The sequence below is a fragment of the Hypomesus nipponensis genome, chromosome 22 (genome assembly GCF_054491055.1).
Source record: "Hypomesus nipponensis isolate SF chromosome 22, ASM5449105v1, whole genome shotgun sequence".
NCBI classification, from domain to species: Eukaryota; Metazoa; Chordata; class Actinopteri; order Osmeriformes; family Osmeridae; genus Hypomesus; species Hypomesus nipponensis.
Genome location: NC_140382.1, coordinates 16,524,658 through 16,546,587, shown reverse-complemented (window position 1 = coordinate 16,546,587; position 21,930 = coordinate 16,524,658). Strand labels below are relative to the sequence as shown.

The 21,930-nt window shown below is 49.4% G+C and overlaps 3 protein-coding genes across 6 annotated transcripts; 2 read left to right on the top strand and 1 right to left on the bottom strand.

Annotated features, from left to right (window-relative positions):
- Positions 1-953: 953 nt before the first annotated feature.
- LOC146236893 (uncharacterized) lies at positions 954-2,165 on the bottom strand. Its single transcript, XM_084687784.1, has 3 exons — positions 1,927-2,165; positions 1,627-1,770; positions 954-1,223 (listed from the first exon to the last, which is right to left on the bottom strand). The coding sequence occupies exons 1-3, from the start codon at positions 2,146-2,148 to the stop codon at positions 999-1,001; spliced, it is 591 nt and encodes a 196-aa protein (XP_084543910.1). The 5' UTR covers positions 2,149-2,165; the 3' UTR covers positions 954-998.
- A 1,337-nt stretch (positions 2,166-3,502) lies between these two features.
- On the top strand, positions 3,503-7,511 carry stx3a (syntaxin 3a). The gene is made up of 10 exons (XM_084687781.1): positions 3,503-3,532; positions 4,302-4,376; positions 4,502-4,601; positions 4,815-4,889; positions 5,022-5,092; positions 5,404-5,512; positions 5,692-5,765; positions 5,879-6,013; positions 6,173-6,283; positions 6,406-7,511. Exons 1-10 carry the CDS (start codon positions 3,503-3,505, stop codon positions 6,481-6,483), a joined length of 858 nt encoding a protein of 285 aa, XP_084543907.1. The 3' UTR covers positions 6,484-7,511.
- Positions 7,512-7,753: 242 nt separating this feature from the next.
- On the top strand, positions 7,754-21,676 carry kdm2aa (lysine (K)-specific demethylase 2Aa). Of its 4 annotated transcripts, XM_084687753.1 has the most exons (24): positions 9,538-10,005; positions 11,855-11,993; positions 12,077-12,155; positions 12,331-12,377; positions 12,537-12,715; positions 12,854-12,960; positions 13,089-13,182; positions 13,367-13,520; positions 13,633-13,748; positions 14,205-14,331; positions 14,710-14,948; positions 15,058-15,135; positions 15,325-15,452; positions 15,552-15,675; positions 15,938-16,072; positions 16,304-16,387; positions 16,636-16,851; positions 17,431-17,463; positions 17,751-18,916; positions 19,355-19,518; positions 19,798-19,944; positions 20,117-20,332; positions 20,532-20,945; positions 21,348-21,676. In XM_084687753.1, exons 1-23 carry the CDS (start codon positions 9,877-9,879, stop codon positions 20,711-20,713), a joined length of 4,083 nt encoding a protein of 1,360 aa, XP_084543879.1. In that variant the 5' UTR covers positions 9,538-9,876; the 3' UTR covers positions 20,714-20,945; positions 21,348-21,676. The 4 variants fall into 4 exon arrangements, with proteins under 4 accessions (XP_084543878.1, XP_084543877.1, XP_084543879.1 ...); XM_084687752.1 differs by lacking the exons at positions 9,538-10,005; positions 16,636-16,851 and adding an exon at positions 7,754-8,114; XM_084687751.1 differs by lacking the exons at positions 9,538-10,005; positions 16,636-16,851 and adding an exon at positions 8,667-9,477.
- Positions 21,677-21,930: the final 254 nt, after the last annotated feature.

Here is a 21,930-nt window from a genome sequence, read left to right as displayed (position 1 = left end):
CATGCCATGTGCGAGCTTGTCTCAAGTCCTCCACCATCATCCCTGTGCCCAAAAAGCCAAGGCCAACTGGACTCAATGACTACAGACCCTGACCTCTGTGGTAATGAAGTCTTTTGAACGCCTTGTGCTGGCACACCTCAAATCCATCACAGACCCTTTCCTGGACGCCCTGAAGATTGTGGCCGACCCCTCCCACCCTGGCCACTCCCTAATCCAGCTGCTCCCCTTCAGCAGAAGGCTGCGGTCCATCAGGACCAAAACCTCACGCCATAAGAACAGTTTCTTTCCATCTACTACTGGCCTCTTCAACAAGGCCAAGGACTCCCACTGACATTCATTTATTTATTTAACTACTATAAGTCCATCTGATGGCAGTTACACAATGCATAAGCCACCCTATCTCAGTATCTGATTGCACTATGTTGACCACTCATGCTGCTCATTCTTATTCTTATTTTTATTTTATATTTAAATTGTTTTACTCTAAGATTGTTTAGTTATAAGAAATAGTTAAGGCTATTGTACTTTTACTTACTTTTGTACTTTAACTTAATTTAAGATTTGTATATGTTTAGTGTTTCGCACCTCCCTGCCACAGTAAATGTATGTATGTATGTATGTATGTATGTATAACATACATGGCGAATAAAAATTCCAATCCTGACAGACAGACAGAGGCAGAAAGACAGACAGAAAGACAGACAGACAGACAGAGGCACAAAGACAGGCAGAAAGACAGACAGAGTCGTCAAAAGGCTACTCCCCCTCTAACCTTAACCAGGCTGGTGGAGGTAAAACTGCAACCTCTCCACAGTGTGGGAGATGGGCGCTACAGACTATCAAGTGTAAAATATACAGCTCAGAAATCAAGCTTTGGAAACTCGAAACTTTTAATTCAAGAAACACAATGCAATGTGTAAGATAGTAATATTATATTAAAATAAGGTTTCTGTTCCCTCTCAGAGGACAAGCTAATGCAGTCTAGAAAGTGCACTGGCCTAGAACTGGATCTTCTTGTCTTCCTTTCTCACTCTCTTCATCGCTGCCATCCACTTTTTCTTGGCTTCCTTCACCTCTCTCTCGTTGGTCTTCCCCAGGCGATGGCAGGTATACAGAGCTGTTATAAAACGCTTGTTCAAGGCCTCCTCCTTCCTAGTCCTTTCGCTATTGGTCGCCTTTCTGGCCTCCCTCTTCTTCCTCATGGATAGCCTGCGAGCAGCAATCTGACCGCAAAAAGGAAACGAAAGTAAATAGGTTTGACTTTATCCAACATTTTATCATCAGGGAGTCAGGTGGCTGAGCGGTTAGGGAATCGGGCAAGTAATCAAAAGGTCACTGTTTCCCGGCTGTGCGAAATGACGTTGTGTACTTGGGCAAGGAACTTCGCCCTACTTGCCTCGGGGGGAATGTCCCTGTACTTACTGTAAGTCGCTCTGGATAAGAGCGTCTGCTAAATGATTAAATGTAAATGTAAATCATGATACGAAGTGTTCTTTGTAATGATTCGGATTTCTGAGTTTCTTCAGCAAATAAAAGAGAGAAAAAAAACAGTTAACTAATCGGTTAACTAGAATCAACTTTCAATGATACTACTCGTCACACGTTTAGTGATAATTTTGCTCTTACCTTTTGGAGTTCGCACCTCACTGTGACCCTGAGGTTGGCTATCTGTGAGGTGAGATCTGTCTTTACAGTGTTGGCCAGAGCTCTGCAACACTGCTGGACCTCTTGACCAAGTTTCAGCACAGGTGCAACGGCCAAATGGCTCTTCTGATGAGAGAAACAATAAGATCAGATACATGGTGTTGGATACTGGAAACCTGACTTGAAAAGTGCATACCAGCCTTAGTGGCCAAGTAGATCAAAAGCAGAAAGTGTGGTGGGACAAAGTTATAATCAAAGTTATGACATCCTTAAGACCTTTACCTGAGACAGCACCCTCTTCAGAGTGTTGAGCTTCAGTTTTATGGTGGAGCTGATTCTGGTGACAAAGCTGTGTCCTCCTTCCTGTCCTCCTCTGTTGTCTTTCAGCCCGATCCATCCTTCTGTCTCCATCCACTCATCCTCCACGTCCAGGTCATCTCTGGCCTGCTGCTTTAAGGCTCTCTCCATCTCCACCATTAGTCTCCTGGGCTCGTACCGGCTCATCTGAAGCTCATGCTCATCACCCCCTTACTTTGCCTACTCTCTGTGTAGCTGAATGTCTCCACGTTTAGTATAGTGACATCATAGAATTCAGGCCATGTCATAATGGGACAGTAGATTGTCAATGTGGTTCAGTAAGCTGGATCAGAACCCTCTGTCAGAATCATTTGATCAATGGGTTGTGTAAGGGATAATGCCCGACAAGGTGTCCAATATCACCTGATAATGGACGATGCGGAAGCGTGAACCGTCCGACGTGCAGCGGAACCCAGACCATGGTCTAAGAGCTGTATAACTACCTCAAATGTTCAGAACATTTATTATGAGTATTATTTTTTCTTTAGTGAGAGTGAAAGGCTTCTTTAGCTTGAGTACAAAAGCTTGAGTACTTTATCTATAAACAGTGACAAAGAAATGAAATAAACAAAAGCATCAGTAATGGATATAAACAATAGAACAATGTGAGTGTCTGGGGGTCTCCATTCTCAGTGCACAGCTGTTTCTGACTGTCCACCCTAATATGTGGACACTGAGACTAACTATTTTACCCCTGGCAGAGATGGCAAAAGTACAAACATCCTTCACTCAAGTTACTACTTGTAGGCTACTCATGTTTAAAAATAGTTGAAGTGCTGACTACACTTTTTTACTAAAAGTAAAGAGGTATGGACTCTGGCATAACTAAAAAGGAGAGGAGAGGGGAGGAGAACAGATTAACCTTAAACAGGAAAAAAAATCCGAGCAGAGTACAATTCAGTGCAGTGTAGTATAGTAGTCCTCATCAATAAGGCAAACGTTTGTTTTGCCAACAAACAAAAACATTTTTTGGAAGAGATATAATGTTTAATTGAACTAATAGGCAATATGTATATCTGTCTCCAGTATTTGTTTCGTTGATTTATTGTAATGCCATTCAGTAATCGCGGGCTCTTGGCTCGACCAATAGGGCTTCGGTGCGCCTTTACTTGAGGTGGCACGAGCGACTATATGGTCAGAAAAGAGAGAGAAAGAAAGAGAGATAGAGAGAGGTAGAGAGAGAGAAAGAGATTTGCCGTCCGGTACACAACTGTCTTAATCCGCCCTGAGAGGATAGGCTTAGTAAAACTACAGGTTGGTGTCTGTGCAGCCATATTGAAAAGACATTCTGACCATTTTAAGTGTCCATGTGATGAGAATAAGCTACATTTGTGGGTTGCCTGTTTTCCAAAGACAGGACCCCCTCGTTATTGTTTTTGAGTTTTCATTTGGATTAATGAGGCCTAATAATTTTGCCTTGTAGTTGTGTAGCCATTGTATTAGTCCTCGTTGATTGCAATATTGTTTCTGGTGTTCGAAAGAATTCTCACACGTTTTCAGGATGAAGGATCGACTGGAACAGTTGAAGGCCGTGAGTTTATCGTTTTAATTGATTTATGAATGAGGAACATAAAGATTACATAGAATGGGATATCAATAAACGGTCACCGCCATTATCGGTAGTTCATTGAGTTTATGACTGCCCACAAAAAGGCGAGTGTAAGCGATTGCGGCAATTCAGGCATTTTATGGACTAGGACTTAAACCAATGTCCGTAACATTTTTCACCAATTATGACCAAAAGTCTACATAGGTCTTTTAATTAGATATTTATTACGTATTTACCTCACCTTCTTGTCTCAACATTGGTGACAATTACTGACGTGTCTCATTAACTTTAACAGAAGAGAGTCGTGCAATGCACGCGTGAGGAAATAGTGAGCTATATCACGCCACAGGTGGCTGTGGGCACGCACCGATAATCATCTTCACACCAGACCGTCCTGCATGTCTGAATGAGAACTATGTCTATTCATAACGGCCAAATAAATGAGTGGGTATTAGGGAGGAAGGGGGGAGGGATAGAGGGAGGAGGAAGAAGACAGAAGGGGGTGATGAGGGAACGTGGAAGGATCGTTTTTCTCTTTCTTTCTGAAGTTTCAAGATCATGGTCGGGATGACTACATCCTTGGATCCTTTTTGTCTAAAGCTAGCCTATATTAAGTGTGTGTGTGTCAAAGTGAGGGATGTATTTGTGTTGGAGCACCCATGCATTTGTGATATACGTTAAGCATGTCTTTTTTTACTGTGTGTTTGTATGTGTACTGTGTGTGTGTGCGTGTGTGTGTGTATGAGAGCAGAAAAGTGACGTGGGTGGTGATGATGTGGAGGTCCCAGTGGAGAACGAGGCCTTCATGGATGACTTCTTTGCCCAGGTAAACTCTGTGTCCAAGGACACACCACGGGAACGTGTACGTTGATGTGTGTGTGTGGTTTAGCAACTGAGAGCTTGCATGTGTGTGTGTGTATGAATTTGTCTCATTGCCTGTGTCTGCCCCAGATTGAGGAGATCCGTGGCAGTATTGATAAGATAGAGGAGAGTGTGTCAGAGGCCAAGAAGCTCTACTCTGTCATCCTGTCTGCTCCCACATCAGACCAGAGTAATCAATCATCGCACTGCCACTCATCAATGTCTTTCTGTCTCTTCCTCTCTCTTCATATCCATCATGTATCTCTCGCTATATGTTCATCTCAAACTCTCTCTCCCTTCCATGCATCATCATCCCATAGTCATTTCATGCATTTTCCTCCTTCATTGTTCACCGTTTGAAACCACCATCTCACTGTGTTCCTCTGTCTCTCTGTGTCACCAGAGACACAAGATGACTTGGAGTCGATCACTAATGACCTCAAGAAATCCGCCAACAACGCACGAAACAAACTCAAGAGTAAGTCCCGCATCTCCTTCTCAAATACATCTCAGCACAGTCACAACAAACATGGTGGACCGGTCTTTGTTATCATCGAGGCCGGTCGCTATGTCTGTACTCATGGTAACAGCTGTGTTTTGGTCCGGCCAGACATCGAGAAGCAGCTGGAGACCAACACGGAGGAGAGGGCGTCAGCTGACTTGCGGATACGCAAGTCCCAGGTAAACACCCACCCACAGGTGTGGAGGAGGTGGTATGAGGACCACACCTGGATAATGCATGGTAACCTCTCCTGACAACAGCTGGATTGGTTAAATTATCCCTCGGTTGAAATATCCCCCACTCTTTGCACAATAGTTTCTTACGTGGGTCCAGCAGGCTAGTTTGATGCTCACGGTGGAGGGGTCATGTGTGTTTCGGAGTGAGAGGACTGGGATGGATACCAGTGAGGTGGGGAGGGATTGTGGTTCTATTACGGTTTGAATCTGCACCATGACAACCTGTCTAACCAACAACGTACTCCGTTTCCCAGCATGCCATTTTGTCCAGGAAGTTTGTGGAGGTGATGACCAAGTACAACGAGGCACAGGTAGACTTCAGGGAGAAGAGCAAAGGGCGCATTGCTCGCCAGTTGGAGATCAGTGAGTCAAAATCTTCAATAAGCATAGTAGTCAATTCATTTGTTTGGTCGGTCAGTCAGTTGGTCAATTAGGTGTTATGGTTTGTTGCTTCAATAGTTAGGCAGTCAGCCAGCAAGTCAGTCAGCCAGCCAGTCAGTCAGGTGATATGTTTGCTAACCTTTTCTGCTCTTCCCTTACAGCGGGGAAAACAACGACCGATGAGGAGTTGGAGGAGATGTTGGAAGGAGGGAACGCTGCTGTCTTCAGTGCTGGGGTAAGATAGTGTGTGTGTATATCCATGGTAACAGGGTGTACATGGACCGCAGTGTAAGGATCCCTCTTTATCTATTTCTCTCTTTATCTGCCTCAATTTCTCTCTTTGTGTAGATCATGGACTCTGGGATGTCCAAGCAGGCCCTGAATGAGATTGAGGCGCGACACAAAGACATTGTTCGTCTGGAGAGCAGCATTAAGGAGCTCCACGACATGTTTGTGGACATCGCCATGCTGGTTGAGAACCAGGTAGTCCTCTCATTGGTCAAAAACACAGACAGCTAGCCCTTTCATTGGTCAAATAAACAGTAAGGTAGAACTCTTTGATTTAGTACCCTATGTCTTTCTCTTTCCTTCCATCCTACTTTTTCATCTCAACCTCCCCTTTCCTTGTCCCGCCCATGAAAGGGTGGTATGATTGAGAGGATTGAGAGCAACATGGACCAATCCGTGGGCTTCGTAGAGCGGGCTGTGGCGGACACCAAGAAGGCTGCCAAGTTCCAACAGGAAGCTCGCAGAGTGAGTCGAGCAGGTTGTACTGAAAAGTTTTCTTGTATTTTGGTTTGTGTGCACTCCTCCCTCACCCCATGCTCTCTTTCCTTCTCTCTTTCTATCTCCCTTTCTCTCGTTCACGCCTACAGAAGCAAATGATGATCATGTGTTGCTGTGTGATCCTGGCTGTCATCGGGGGATCCTTTGTCTACAGCTTCTTCAAGTAGGGTGGCCCGGGTCCAAACAAACAACAACAGACCAACAAATAAACAAGCTAGCTACCAAACAAACAAGCAAACAACCTGAGCTGGAAGGAAACACACTGCTTATCCCTACCATTGAATGTATATCCTTAGATCAGACAATAGATCCTGTCTCAAGGATTTGAATGGGCATACCAGTTCTATGGATTGTATTTCTGTGTGGTCCGCAGTGTGGGGTGTTGTTGTATGCATTTATACGTGTGTGAGGGAGAAGATGTAGAGATACTGCCATGCTGCTCATTCTGATCTTACCCTCCAGTCCTCGTGTAGATGGAAGGTGGAGATAGGACGGAGAGAAAGGCTTTCATTATGGGCAGCTTCAACATCAACCTACCCCAGTTTTGACTGTGTACATATTATCTGTGTCTGTGTGGTTATGGGTGATTGTTCTTGACATAGGACTTTGTGCAGTGTGTGTGCATTATGTTAGACTGTTAGATATGATCCACCCAGACTCTGTTGACTGTCTCTTAACTCACATTCTCTGAAAACAAGTCAAAAATAGATAGGACTGTGTTCTGTCATGTTCAAAGAACCTAATTGTTATGGTGATACCTAAAGACAATAATGAAGAAGAGATTTGCTTCTTTATTTTTTATGAAAGATTACCCCTAAAAAACTGCCCTGTTGTCGTTTAAAAGACTGTGGTGACGATGACATTGCCTTGGCAACCCAGTATGTCATTGTATTGTGTTATGATGTTTTTAAATTTTGAGAAATTGATTTTATTTATTTCTAGATGTATTTATTTGATATGTGTTGATGAATACAACTGCTAGTGTGTGTGTCTGTCTCACTTTAGTACTAAATGCTTAGTAGCCTCTGGTTGGCCTACTTCTTCATCTGTTAAGTAGGCAGTATTATAATCTGTGTGGTAGTTAATCATCAATTGCAGTAGGTTTTCATAATCCTGTAGGTATATGTAATGTATTTGTATGGGGAACTGTTCTCAGTTAACTAAAACTGCAATTCATTTTACAGCTTTTGTAGCTTTGGCCCTTCCTTGCCAATAAACGAAGGTTTTAACACTTCTGTTTCTCAAGTTTTATTTTGGTTTCACTTGAGTTGTTTTACAAAAACGTTTTTTACGAGTAGGCCTAGAATATTCCATTCTGAACGTAAGTTTGTAAGCTTCTTAAATAGTTATCTGTGTGTCGTATTTTACGTCATGTGTACTATTCTACATGATGGTATATTACCATGGCGATGGTTTACAAGCCAATACTTAAACAAATAATATTACCACTACAAGTATGACCATAAAATAAACGCTGCAGGTTGAAAAGGAAAGAATGGGTAAGAAGGAAAAGGAAACGTGCTTTAGCCTGCTACTATCGCAGTCGGAGCTTTTCTAACTGGCAGGCCAATTCCACCAATCCCTGTAGTCCTGGCGACTTCGTCAACCAACAGGCTGCAGCTTCCGGATTGTTCGCCACCATTTGTGGGCGGGATATCTTCACCACACCGAGAGCTGTCCGCTAAACGTGTGTCAGCAATGCCAGGCTTCGGGAGTCTAGACACAGCAAAGGAAAGAAGACACGCTGTACGGATTGGGTTTAGTGAGAACAAGTGACCCATTTTGATCAACAATGGTGGTGCGTTCATTTTAATTTATGCTGTTTCTATCTAACATAAGTTTATAGTTTCGATGAGGAAATTGAGTCGATTTACACGATGCCACTGAATGATGTGGCAAGTCATTGGCTGAAATCGACATGCTGACCAATTATAATTCTATTTTCAAGATAGTCGTAACATATTGACCAATGAGATTTTAGTTTGTTTGACGATTTGGTTCACCCGTTTTGTACGCCAATGTTTTGTCAAATTGCGTGAAAAGCGAGGGCGGAGTACTGTTTGACGTGTATTTGGAGTTTGGGTTGTTAAATATGTACATCCAGCTTTGAGACACCAGGGTTATATATGTAGAAACATAGTTTAAGAAAGGTATCCAACCGATTTAAGGAGGAAATGTGTACTTGTTTTTGTAAATGCCGAACTGTTGTTCAAACTCCGTTCTTTCCAGCCACCGCAGGCTGCTTTATGTATCGAAAACGTGGGTACCTATTGTTGTAGAGTGGCACGCACTTAGGCCAATAGGTTTCTAGCCGGCTTTATTGCCATTGGAGGAACAAATATTTCTGGGCGGGGCTTAAATAATTGTAGTTGTGTTTTGGGGTAGGAAAATGGCGCTGGTTTCTCCACCATATCAACTTTATCGGATTTAATGTAAACAGCAACGCTATTTTGGACGATAATCACCACCCGCTTTTTATTCTAAATACTTTGAAGTTGTGGCATTTTTATGAATTCTAAACGCGGACTTTGTTGAAAATAGCTAGCATAGATAGTTCACTAACGTAACGTACGGTATTTAAACTTGGACCTTTTTGTGCTCGTGCACAATCCAGATTGTATTGAATACCAGCTAATTTAGCTTGCGGACTATTTGATTATCTAGCCAAAGCTTTTTTATTCGTTTTTTTTTTTTACGTAGCGAAAGTGAGCACCTTTCGCTGATAAACACTGGTGAAAATATGTTGACGGTTTTATGCTTTGGCAGCTTTACAATGGTGCTAACCTTTAATGGGGGATAGCTAGTCTAGCTAATGTGTAGGATGGGACTACAAGCCATCTCCTTATATCGTTGACACTGACAGAATCCTGGCTTCTGAACTGCATCTTTGAATTTTTTATTGTCTCAAATGTTTCTCAGTGACTTTAATTATTATATATTTTTTAAAATATTCTGCAAGACAATAAAGTGTATTTTAGTTTAGTTAGGCGATCTAAAATGCTTTTGACTTGGCGCTGTGATAGTAAGCGCAGTTGAGATCAACCTCAGCCCTCAGGATACAAGTATAACGTTATAAATTGAACTAACAGTAACTGAAATACGTTAGGCTCTTCCACGCATTGAGAATGGAGGATTCACGTCCACGATATAGCAAACGACTGGTAAGAGCTGCCCCAAGGTAGTGTGTAACACAATCTTGGTTTTAGGCACGCATTGTCACGACGAGTGGTTCACCGCTGAGATGACGTTTGTATGAGTGTCGTGCTGTGAAGCATTTCACATACTGTGAAATTGCATGTATTGCCAAATTCTTTATTTGCACGAGTAATGAGAACGGGAGGGAAATGTAAAGAGACTGAATGGAGTCAAGGTGTGTGTGTAAAGATGTTTTGTAGGATGTGCAAGAAGCGCAATGTGATGGGATTGGCTGATTGGGTGAGCATGTGAACCGAGATGCGGAAACACAGGAGGGAGGGAGGGACTGCGGAGGCCAGAGAAAGACAGAGAAGGACAGACGACTTGATCTTTCATCCTTCCGAAAGAGAAGAGGAGAGGGGAGGATGGAGAGCGGAGGAGAGTTTGTGCTGCAGCCAGGCGATGGAGGGATGTGGGAGGAGGAGCGGAGTTGGGAGAAGACGGACAAAGAAGGGAAGCGGCGTTGGAGGGGGGATGTAATGGTGACTCTGAAGGTGCGAGGTGTGTAGTGTCTCTCTCTCCTCCTCCCCCAGGATGGAGCGCTTCAGCTGCAGGCAAAAGGAGAGAAGTGGGGAAAGGAAAGGGAGAACAGCAGACTGCTGGAGAGAGAGAGAGAGAGAGAGAGAGAGAGCGAGAGACAGATTTAACACCCGTTCTATTCTCTCTCTCTACCTTGGCTTGAAAAAGGGCTTCCCGTGGTTTGATGGTGTGTTTGTCTGTTCCAGTTCCAGACACATCATATTGTGGTGGTGTAGTGAACTGTAGCAGCCGTAGGGTGCAGATAGGGGTCCGGGTGTGGGTGCTGCGGAGGTGGATGCTGCATGGCTTTGTCACTGCGTCCTCTACACGCTGGCCTGGAGCCCAGCAGAGGACACCTCAGACTGGCTTGTCGCACCATGGCTGCACTGCAACAGCACGCTCACACTTTGCGTCTTTTTCTGTCTTTCTCTCTTCCCCCCCACCCCACCCGGTTCTTTCTTTCTCCCTCTCTTTCGCTCCCTCGTCCTCCCCTCAGTCTTTTTCTCTACCCTGCTTTTTCACTGTGCCTCCATCCTCTTTCTCCGTCTGTTTCTCATGTCTCTCCACCCGTCGCATTGCAAACAAAGCTCTGGAATCTGAGCTAGTTCTAGCATAACCAGGTCTAGGGTTACGGGGAGTGGTGTAGGTCCTATAGTACAATGCCTGTGTGTTTCTTACATGGCGTACTCAACCTCATCTCTGCAGTGGCTGGTCTGGTAGATTGTAAACAACGCATCACTTCCTCTTACCCTGAGGTGAGGGCCAGATGATCCAACACTTAAGTGGATATGCATGGATGTGATGGAGCTCCGCTCAATGGTCTCAAACTGTGGCACGTAGGTGGTTGTGTTATTGTGTGGTTGAGTAAGAAGGCACTGTGTGTGTGTTTGATTGAGACTCCGGTTCGTTCATATCATTTGGTCATTTTCAAATGTCGATGGTTGCCTGTCAGCATCCCCCCCAGCCCCCTCCCTTGGGTCAGTGTGTCGCCATGGCAACTCGTTGAAACCAATATCCGTGTCCATATACAGTGCACAGTGATCTCAGAGGTGTAACCATGGATACCTGCAATCAAAATGGCTTTTGGTCGTGAACCGCTTAAAGCCCACCATGAACTTGTTCTCGTCCCAATGGGTGACAGACAGAAAGCAGGCTTGTTGCCTGTCTTGTTTTCATCTCCGGCTACTTCTGTGAAGTTCCCTGTCGTGAGGGACTGGGGTATATCAGAGGTCCTGGCTGGGCAGATGGAGAGAAGGAGAGTTGAGAGGGGGGGGGTAAGATTGGGGGGGGGGTTGGGTTACGTCAGGGTTACAGGGCTCAGAAGAGGGAGGGATTATCCCCTGTTCATCTGTTGTGCCCAGGGGCCAGAGGGAGCGGAGAGTGGCCTTTTATTTAAATCCAATCCCCTCCTCCTCTCTTTCATCCCCTTTTTAAACTCCATGTATTGAAGGAGGGGACTTGCAGGGCCATGGGTAGGTGTATGCACTGAAGATGTAGCCCGAGAATTTGTGTGTGTCTCTATCACGGTGGTTATACATTGTATTAGCAGCAGAGTAGGTATATATCTAGGGAGAGGGAGGAGAGAGACCCTGTTGTGTGTGTGTGAGAGATTACTACATACACCTAACAATAGCCTATTGAATTAATTTACTAATGAAGTAAACAGTGTAATAAACGTATTATATGTTGCAGTCAAGTATTGGTTTCCAAACACAGTCATTTAAAGAGCTGTTTATTGTCATTGACAGTCAAAATAAACCCCCACTTTCTGTTCTCCCTCGCCCCCCCCCGACCCTTCTTCCTCTCCTCCTCCTCGTCCCTCAGCGGTCAGGGACACGGCGTCGTTACCACGACGACGGGATCTCGGACGAGGAGATCGATGGGAAGAGGACGTTCGACCTGGAGGAGAAGCTGAGCAGCAGCCGCTTCAGCTCAGACAGGGTTAAACGCATGGAGGGCAAAGGTGAGTCCCAGCCCACGGCATGGTCTCAGAGTGGACCTCAACGACAGTGTTTCATCTGTGTGTGTGCGTGTGTGTGTGCGCAGACCTGACGTTTGAGTACATCCAGAGAGGTGGACTGAGGGATCCCATCATCTTTGAGAAGCCTGATGGTCTGGGAATCAAGTAGGTCTCCTCTCCATCATCTTCTCCTCCCCCTCTTCTGTATCTTCTCCTCCATCCTCTCTCCCTGGGGCTCTGCTATCCTGTGTGAAGCCAGGTACAGCACACCTGTATGCAGAGCAGGTGTTCTCAGCAGGAGGGAGCTGTGACCTGCTTGTGTTCTTCCCTCTCTGTCCAGGATGCCTGATCCAGACTTCAGTGTGAACGACGTCAAGATATATGTTGGTAAGGTGGCTTGTGATCATTCCCCCTCGTCCTACAGGGGCTTTAATGTACTGTGTGTAGAAGACAGCACCTTTGTATGTAAACATACATGCATACCTTGAGCACTTGTTACCCAAAGTCATCCTTTTCCTTTCCTCTTGTCCCTGCCCCCCCTCCCAGGCAGCAGGCGTATGATAGACGTGATGGACGTCAGCACCCAGAAGGGCATCGAGATGTCCATGGCCCAGTGGAGGCGCTACTACGAGACTCCGCCCTCGCAGAGAGACAAGCTGTACAACGTCATCAGCCTGGAGTTCAGCCACACCAAGCTGGAGAACCTGGTCAAGAGGCCCGCCTCGGTGAGACACACACATACACTAGCACACACACACACTAGCACACACATACACTAGCACGCATGCATACACACACACACACATGCACGCACACAGTGAGGAAACGGTGGGACGAGCAGCTAGTCTCGTGTGTCCCGGCAGGTGGACCTGATCGACTGGGTGGACAACATGTGGCCCCGTCACCTGAAGGAGAGGCAGAGAGACTCCACCAACTCCATCACAGACATGCAGTACCCCAAAGTCCAGAAGTGAGCCCTCCATCCCCGCAACCACACCCACTATCTGACCACACACTCTGAGAGCACCCACTAGATTCACAAAGTGGTTTAATCTTTGTGTCTCCTTCCTCCCCCCTCCCCCCCTCCTCCTCCTCCAGGTACTGTCTGATGAGTGTGCAGGGCTGCTTCACAGACTTCCACATCGACTTTGGAGGTACCTCAGTCTGGTACCACATTCTGAGGGGAGGCAAGGTGAGAACTACATCCCCCACAATGCATCAGGGCGGCGACTGGTTGGGTGATGGGTAACGTGATGTCATTTTAGTAAGCAGAGGAAATCACCATCATTTAGACTTGAAAATTCAGAGTGATTGACATTGTAGTCCAGCCAATGACTGGTGGTGTGGGCTCTCTGGGTGCTCCCCCTGTGGGTCAGGTGTTCTGGCTGATCCCGCCCACGCCTCAGAACCTGGAGCTCTATGAAAACTGGGTGTTGTCAGGGAAACAGGGAGACATGTTCCTAGGAGACAAGGCGACAGACTGCCAGAGGATCGAGCTGAAGCAGGGATACACCTTCATAATACCCTCAGGTAGCTACCACACACACACACACACACACTCTACAAACACAGCTACGCACACACTTATTTAGTTAGTACTGTGGTGTGTGTATTAAAATCCTGGTGTGTGTGTGTGTGTCAGGCTGGATCCATGCCGTCTACACCCCAGTAGACACCCTGGTGTTTGGGGGGAACTTCCTCCACAGCTTCAACATCCCCATGCAGCTCAACATCAGCAGCATCGAGGACAGGACACGGGTGGGTCCACTGTCTGGGTCCACTGTCTGGGTCCACTGTCTGGGTCCACTGTCTGGGTCTCTGCACATATACAAGAGCTGTGTTAATAAGAGAGCAATATCTAAGGGTTAACGACCTGTTGTTGTTATTATTTAAAGTCGGCAGCTCTAGACCTGGCCTGTTGCCATGGTAGTTACGCAGGTTGCCTCTCTATAATGGGTGTTTACTGTGGCGCTGATGGACACTTTGTCTTCTTTGATCGCTGTGGTGGTGTTGAACGTGTGATAAGCGCCAATTAAGTGAACGGATGTGTTGGGGGTCCGCTAACATATTTGAGCTATGCAAGTGGGCGGCAAAGTGGGAAAGCCGGAAATGGCTGCTCTACATATCTATACCTCTATGCTCCAGTAGACACAAGTGGGTCAACTGTCTGTTTGGGTCAGTTGGTCTAGATCTTTCTATATCTGTGGTCTCCAGGTACCGTCTAAGTTTCGCTACCCGTTCTACTTTGAGATGTGCTGGTATGTGTTGGAGAGGTACCTGTTCAGCCTGACCAACACCTCCTACCTCACCCCAGAGTTCCAGAAACACTCCCTAGGCATCGGTCAGTAACACACACACACACACACACTGTCTGTGTATTACATTACATCGTCACTTGCAAGACTTATCATTTAGAGACCAATACACAACTAGTACATTCTGTTGGGACTTTTGTATTATGAACTCCCTCTGTCTCTCCCTCCCTCTGTCCCTCCCTCCCTCTCTCTCCCTCCCTCTGTCTCTCCCTCCCTCTGTCTCTCCCTCCCTCTGTCTCTCCCTCCCTCTGTCCCTCCCTCCCTCCCTCCCTCTGTCTCTCCCTCCCTCCCTTTGTCTCTCCCTCCCTCTGTCCCTCCCTCTGTCTCTCCCTCTGTCTCTCCCTCCCTCTGTCCCTCCCTCTGTCTATCCCTCTGTCCCTCCCTGTCTCTGTCCCTCCCTCCAGGTCTGAAGAGAGAGTCCTGCTCCAGCGAGTCGGTGAACGGCCACACCAAGGAGGAAGAGGAGGAGGATCACGAGGAAGAGGCTGCCGCTCGCCCCAAGCCCGGGGTCAAAGTTCACCTGACGCCGTTTGAGCTGGAGGGGCTGTGGAACCTGCTGGGGAAGCTGGAGTCTCTGCCGGCACACAAGCAGTGTGTCCCTGCAGGCATCCACAACGCCCCCGCCCTGCTGCACCACATCAGGGTAGGAGGGGGAGTGGGGGTGGTAGAAGGAAAAAGATGAGAATGTGCATCTCACGGGCATCTTCTAGGATAAGAACGTGTGTGTGTGTAACTGTGTGCGTGATCTCCAGACCCTGCTAAAGGAACATGCCAGCGACGTCCCCAAGCTGTCCTACACAGGCACGCCCATCGTCCAGTGGCCCAAGAGGGTGAGAACCACTGCCATCACAACCATACTCTCACATATGGAGGCTTCAGGGACTTCTAGCTCCATGACCTCAATTATTAACAAGATCATGGTTTTCATGTATTAATTCCTTTCGCCTCCACCCCCTCTGCCAAATTACCAACCTCAAAAGGATAATGATTTTTACCTTTCTCTCTTCCCCCCTCCTCAGCCATCCTGGTACCAGCCCCCACCCCCCCCTCCCCCGGTGGTCCGGCCCAAACTGGCCACCACGCCCGTGACCCCTCGACCCCAGAAGCCCGCCTCCTCCATGTCGGTGCTGCGCCGTCGGCGCGTCAGGTGTGTGTGTGTGTGAGATGACGATGACGCTGTACATCCACACCATCTCTGCTTTCACTGCTCTGAAACAGGGTGTGAACGTGTGTGTGTGTGTTGCAGGTGTAAGCGGTGTGAGGCCTGTGTGAGGACAGAGTGTGGAGACTGCAACTTCTGTCGAGACATGAAGAAGTTTGGAGGACCAGGGAAGCTGAAGCAGACCTGCGTACTGAGACAGTGTCTGGCTGTGAGTGCAACTGTGTGTGTGTGACCACAACTGTGTGTGTGTGTGTGAGTGCAACTGTGTGTGTGTGTGTGAGTGCAACTGTGTGTGAGGGCAACTGTGTGTGTGTGTGAGTGCAACTGTGTGTGTTTTGGGTGCCCCTCACATCGAAACTTAGAGGAAGTGACTGTGGGGCTGAAATTCTCTCCTCCAAATGACCGTGTGTATGTGTTTGAGCTCCGGGCAGGTGTGTGTGTGTGTGTCTAACTGTCCTGTGTGTCCCCAGCCTGGCCTGCCCCTGTCTGCAGTGTGTGAGGTGTGTGGAGAAGGGAACCAGGAGGAGCGAGGCAGACCTGTCTTCTCTCTCACTCTCATGGAGTGTTCCAACTGTGCCCAGATAGCCCACCCTGGCTGCATCACGGTACATCACACACACACACACACACACACGTTTCTGAGAAGAAGCCCACAAGATGCACATTTTCATGTTTTACCTGTCCTATCACTCCCAATCCTCTATCTCTCTCTCTGTCTCTCTCTGTGTGTGTCTCTCTCTCTGTCTCTCTCTCTGTGTGTCTCTCTCTCTGTCTCTCTCTGTGTCTCTCTCTCTGTCTGTCTCTCTGTGTCTCTCTCTGTGTCTCTCTGTCTCCAGATCTCAGGAGAAGGGGTGGTGAACAAGGACCTGCCGAGCTGCTGGGAGTGTCCCAAGTGTGTGCAGGGAATCACAGACGTGGAGGTAGAACACACACACACACACACACACACACACATAGACACACATACTAACGTGCCTGAAAAAAACACACAAACACTAACGTACGCATGCACACACACACACACACCCAAGCACACTCGCTATTGCTTATAGATAGACGCACTCAAACACGCACACACCACACACACACACACCTATGCATGGTGGAGCTATGGGCTAACAGAGCTGGTTCTTTCCCTGTGGTGTGTGTGCGTGTATGTGTGCGTCAGTCGTCGGGCAGTGATGATGACAGTGGTGGGTCTCCGGGTGCGGACCCCCCCCTCCCCCAGACTCTGTCCCAGGGCCAGGGGCCCTCGCTGGGGCCGGGGCTGGGCCTGAGACTGGGGTTGGGGCTGGGGGCCGCCTCAGGCCTGGGGCTGGTGGTGGCGCCCCCCGGCTGCCAGGGGCTGCTACTGCGGGCCTCCATGACGCCTCACAGCAAGAGGGTGAGAGGCTCCGCCTACTGCTGCCGCCTCCCGTCGTTACATCATCATCCCGCGCCACCCGCCTGCCACGCCCATCGCTGCTCTGTCTGACGAGGGGAGGGGAGGGGCAGGATCAGGGATCCACTACCTCTGGGTAGATCTGAGGGGATCAGATGGGTGTGAACAAGGTGGCGGACAGTCCAGCCAGGCTGGAACAGGCCTTAGCAGGGTGGAGCTTCCATCCTGTCCTCCTACATTGATGCCTGCGGCTTCAGAGCACAAGGCCTCTCTGGATGGGGTCTGTCTGTATCCACAACTGAAAATGCATCTTCCTTCCTGGGACTAAACTACCTCACTGTCTAGAGGGGAGAAACGAAGGAAGGGTGCATTTGTAGAGTATTGGAACAGGTCCCGGACCCGTCTAGCCCTTTCCCCTCAGCCCCCTGCATGGGATGTGTGGGAGAGGAAGGAGAGAGCGAGGAAGAGATGGGAGGAGATGAGAGAGGGGAGGCTTCTCCATGCTGTCACTGTGGTCTTGGTGTGTGTGTGTAGGAAGTGCAGACTGTTTCTGGTGGTGATGGTGTGTGTGTTTTCTTCCAGGTTAAAGGAGAGAAGAGCAAACTGCTGCCTGCTGTAAGTAGCTGTGTGTCTGGAACACACCTCACCCTGTCACACACCTGCCTTTCTTCCCTCCCTCCGTTGATTTCCCTCCCCACCCCCCTCCCCCACCTCCTCATTCCTCCTCTCCTGCCTCCTCTCATTCCTCCTCCCTCCTCTCTTGCCTCCTCCTTCCTCTTCCGCCTCCTCTCATTCCTCCTCCCTCCTCTCCTGCCTCCTCTCATTTCTCCTGCCTCTTCTCCTGCCTCCTCTCATTTCTCCTCCCTCCTCTCATTTCTCCTCTTCTCCTGCCTCCTTCCCAGAAGCGGAAGTCGTCCACCCTCCTGGACGCTCGCATCGCCAAGATCTACCGGCGCCACCGCCACAGCCGGGAGGACGACGACTCGGCCAGCGACGACGACGACTCGGAAGGGGGCGAGGGCCACCGCAGGAAGATGGCCGTCCACCCCCGAGGAGGGGGCGGGGCCTCCCGGCGGGGCTACGGGGCGAGTAGGCGGGGCATGTGGCGCGGAGGCTCCTCCCACCGCGGGTCCAGAGGAGGCGGAGTTGCCCCTAACCCCGGCCTGAAGATGAGGAGGGGCCTGGGTGGGCGGGGCGAGGGGAGGCGGGGGCGGGGGGTGAGGCTACGGGGCGGGGCCAGGATGCAGAGGCGCAGGGACGAATCAGAAGAGTCGGACGATGACGACGACGATGATGATGACGATGACGACGACGACGATGACGACAGCGAGGAGGACCACCGCCACGCCGCGGTGCGGCTGGACAAAGACCACCGGCATCGCCGCCGGCGACGGAGACGGACAGACGACGAGGAGGACGACGACGAGGAGGACGAGGACGACAGCGAGGGGCGGGACTTTGAAGGCGAGGACGAGGAAGAGCTGGAGGGCCTGGAGGACGAGGAGGAGGAGGAGGATGAGGACGAGGAGGGCCGCTGGGACTCTGAGCCGGAGCCTCCCGTGCTGCTGGTGTCCGACCTGAACGACGACCTCCTGAGCGGCTCATACCTGACCGTGACCCTGCAGCGGCCCCCGAGGGCTAAGCGAAGCTCCGCCTCCATCCTGCCCAAGCTGGAGGCCGCCATGGCAACCAGGACGCCTCCGGGCTTCGTCCAGCGCAAGACGCTCCACAAGACCCGCCACAAGAACGGGGCGCTGGTCGCCCCTGGCAACGGCCTGGCCCCGCCCCGGGGGGTGGGCCGGCCCCCGCGTCACCGCGGAAACCCCCACAGCGACGGGGAGCGGGACACGGCGTCGCCGTCCTCCTCCTCCTCCCACTCCTCCGCCTCCCCCACCCCGCCCCAGGCCTCCTCCTCTCTCTCTCCTCCCTCCCTCCTGTCGCTGCCCTCCTTCAAGGATGTGGGTAACGAGGGAGGGGGGGAGAAGGAGGTGTGGGTCTCTGTGTTCCGCTACCTGGACCGCAGGGAGCTGTCAGCCTGTATGACCGTCTGCAAAGCCTGGTACAAGTGGTGAGTCACTCACACACCATTTCAATACATAAGTGATGGGCATTAGTTTAAACTCTATCTACCTACCGAAATTTTTTTTTTTTGCTCCTACCTAGGGCTGGGCAATATCGAAGAAAAAAAAAATGATATCTCGATATTTTCAAAATGTGTCCGATATTCTATATATAACTCGACATGTTATACATGGATTTGCATTTAAATAATAAAAAAACACGATTTTATTTTGCCTCCATTAAAAAACAACAAAAACTATTTAGATAGAACAAAAAAAAATATATATATATATATTGTCAAATTATTGCGATATTATCGCTAATATTTAATATATTGTCCAGCCCTACTCCTACCTTCACTCAACTGCTTTTTTGTGTTTTCTTCTCCACTGTCTCTCACCCTCTCCCCCCCCCCTGCTCCTTCCTCTCTCCCCCTCTCCTGTAGGAGTTGTGACAAGCGTCTGTGGAGTCACCTTGACGTGAGTCGCTGCCGACCGCTGACGGACCAGGCGGTGGCAGGCATCATCAAGCGCCAGCCCGTCTCCCTGGACCTGTCCTGGACGCCGCTGTCCAAGAAGCAGCTCGGCCGCATCGTGCACCGCCTGCCCGGTAACACACACACACACGCGCACGCTCAAACACTCAAAAACTGCACAAAAATAGCTCCATACTTCCACTACATCTACACACAACCGAATACACACGGTAGAATGTACCGCATACATGCCCTTCCACTCCATCAACCCCCGAGCCTCACCCCCCCAGCCTTACTCCGCCCTGCCCCCCCAGCCTCACCCCCCCAGCCTCACCCCCCCAGCCTCACTCCTCCCTGCCCCCCCAGCCTCACTCTGCCCTGCCCCCCCCCCCCCCCCCCCCCCCCCCCCCCAGGTCTGAGGGAACTGCTGCTGGCAGGCTGCTCCTGGTGGAGCCTGGCAGCCCTGGTGACCCCCAGCCTGCCCTGCCTGCGGCTGCTGGACCTGCGCTGGGCCGAGGGGGTCAAGGACGCCCAGATACGAGACCTGCTCACGCCACCTGGTAAGCGTGTGTGTGTGTGTGTGTGAGAGAGAGCGTGTGTGTGTTCACGTGTTTCACTCCTGTCTGTTTCTAGGCAGCAAGACTTGTGTCTTGTTGCAGACTGAAACGTACAGTGTAGGTCTCGTCCAGGGAAGTGACTGACTGTGTGTGTGCCCCCCCCTCCCCCCCTTAGGTTCTGAGTCTCGTAGTCGTCTGCGGGGCATGGTGGAGCTGCGCGTGTCCGGGCTGGAGATCGGCGACGCCACGCTGCGCCTGCTGCTGCGCCACATGCCCCAGCTGGAGCGTCTGGACCTGGCCCACTGCCGGGACATCAGCGACCAGTCCATCTGCCTGCTCACCTCCTCAGGCTCGCACACGCGCAACACGCTCACGCACATCACCCTCACCGGTACGCACGCTCCGCCGGGCGCACGCCAACACGCCCGTCCTTCTGTCAACCTGCAACCATGTGTTATCTAATATGCGTAGTATTTAGCAGTTATAAACATGTGTTTTTGCATTGTAAATGTTTATATAAATAATATCATATAAATGTATGTAGTTAAATCAAGGAAACGCCCCCCCCCCCGTTCTCTTCCTTGTCCCAGGGTGCACCAGGCTGACGGACGTGTGCGTGTCGTACCTGAAGCGTGCGTGCAGCCTGACGCTGCTGGACCTGAGGGGTTGCCACGGCGTCAGCCGCAGGGCCTGCGACGCCTTCATCTCAGACCTGGCCCACAGCGCCCTCTACTGCATGACCGAGGACAAGCTCATCCAGAAGATCTCCTAGAGGAGAGAGCGACAGCACCCTCCTCCCTGAACCCCCCCCCCCCCCAAGCCCTTGTCTTGTCTTCTGACCTGTGAAGACTGGCAGGAAGCCCAGAGACAGAGGAGGGAGACACACACACATGAGCAACTCCTCTCTTCTCCATCTGAAACAGAAAGCAAATCAGCTCTTTCAACTGGGACACGACAAGAGAGGAGCAGCCAGGAGGACATTCACCCTGCTAAGAATAAACTAAGTGAGACCGGAAGGATGGATAGCAAAATAGAACGGAGGGGGTGGGGGGGGGGTTCCTAGGGCAGGAAGGGGGGGGGGTTCCTAAGGCAGGAAAGGGGGGGGGTTTCTAGGGCAGGAAAGGGGGGGGGGGGTTTCTAGGGCAGGAAGGGGGGGGTCCCTAGAGCCTAGACAGGGTATCATGCAGGGGCATCAGAGCAAGGATGGAGGGATTTCTGCAACGCACTCAGGAACATGTCAAAGACGAGTGCTAAATGGATTCCAAACATCCCCCCCCACCCCCGTTTCAGCTCTGAATGTCATTAATGCTTCATCTTTATGTACTCTGTTCTTACATCTTTTTTCTCTCTCCCCCCCCCTCCCTTTTTCTTTTACTGCTGTTTTCCTTCTGCCCTCTAAAATTCAGACTAGCCTGTCTAGTCACCTGACTGTTTAGTCACCTGAACTGTACTGTATCACATTAGCCTCTCCTAGGTCATATTCTGCTGGAGTCCTGTCATGGTTTCTCCTGTGCGTGTGTTCAGGGTTAGTGGTTCATCCTTGTGTTGAGGAGGACTGGGTGTTTCTGGGTGATTCCTTGTGTTCAGGGCAGGGTTGGGGGCTGTGGCCTTGCAATCACTGACTCGTTTCTTACACCAATAGTAGTTTCCCCATTCTTATTTTTGTTCTTGTTTTGTTTTTTACAAGGAAAAAAATACAGAATAAAAAAAAAAAAAAAAATCTAGAAATGAAAAATGTGTGAATTGATGACAATGTCAGTTAGCATGATAGGTATAAAACAAGTCTTTATTGTTTGTTCATTATTAAACTGCCCCAGTGCAACCTGGGACAGGTACTTCCCAAACTCTCCTTGGCTTCCCAGAAACTCCAAACCTCTTCCTGAGCAAACCAATCTAAATATTATGTACAAGAGCTACTTTCTTCATAATGGAGCTTTAAGAAAGTCATAAATGAAGTTAAAAAATAACAATGCTAGCATATATTAAGCT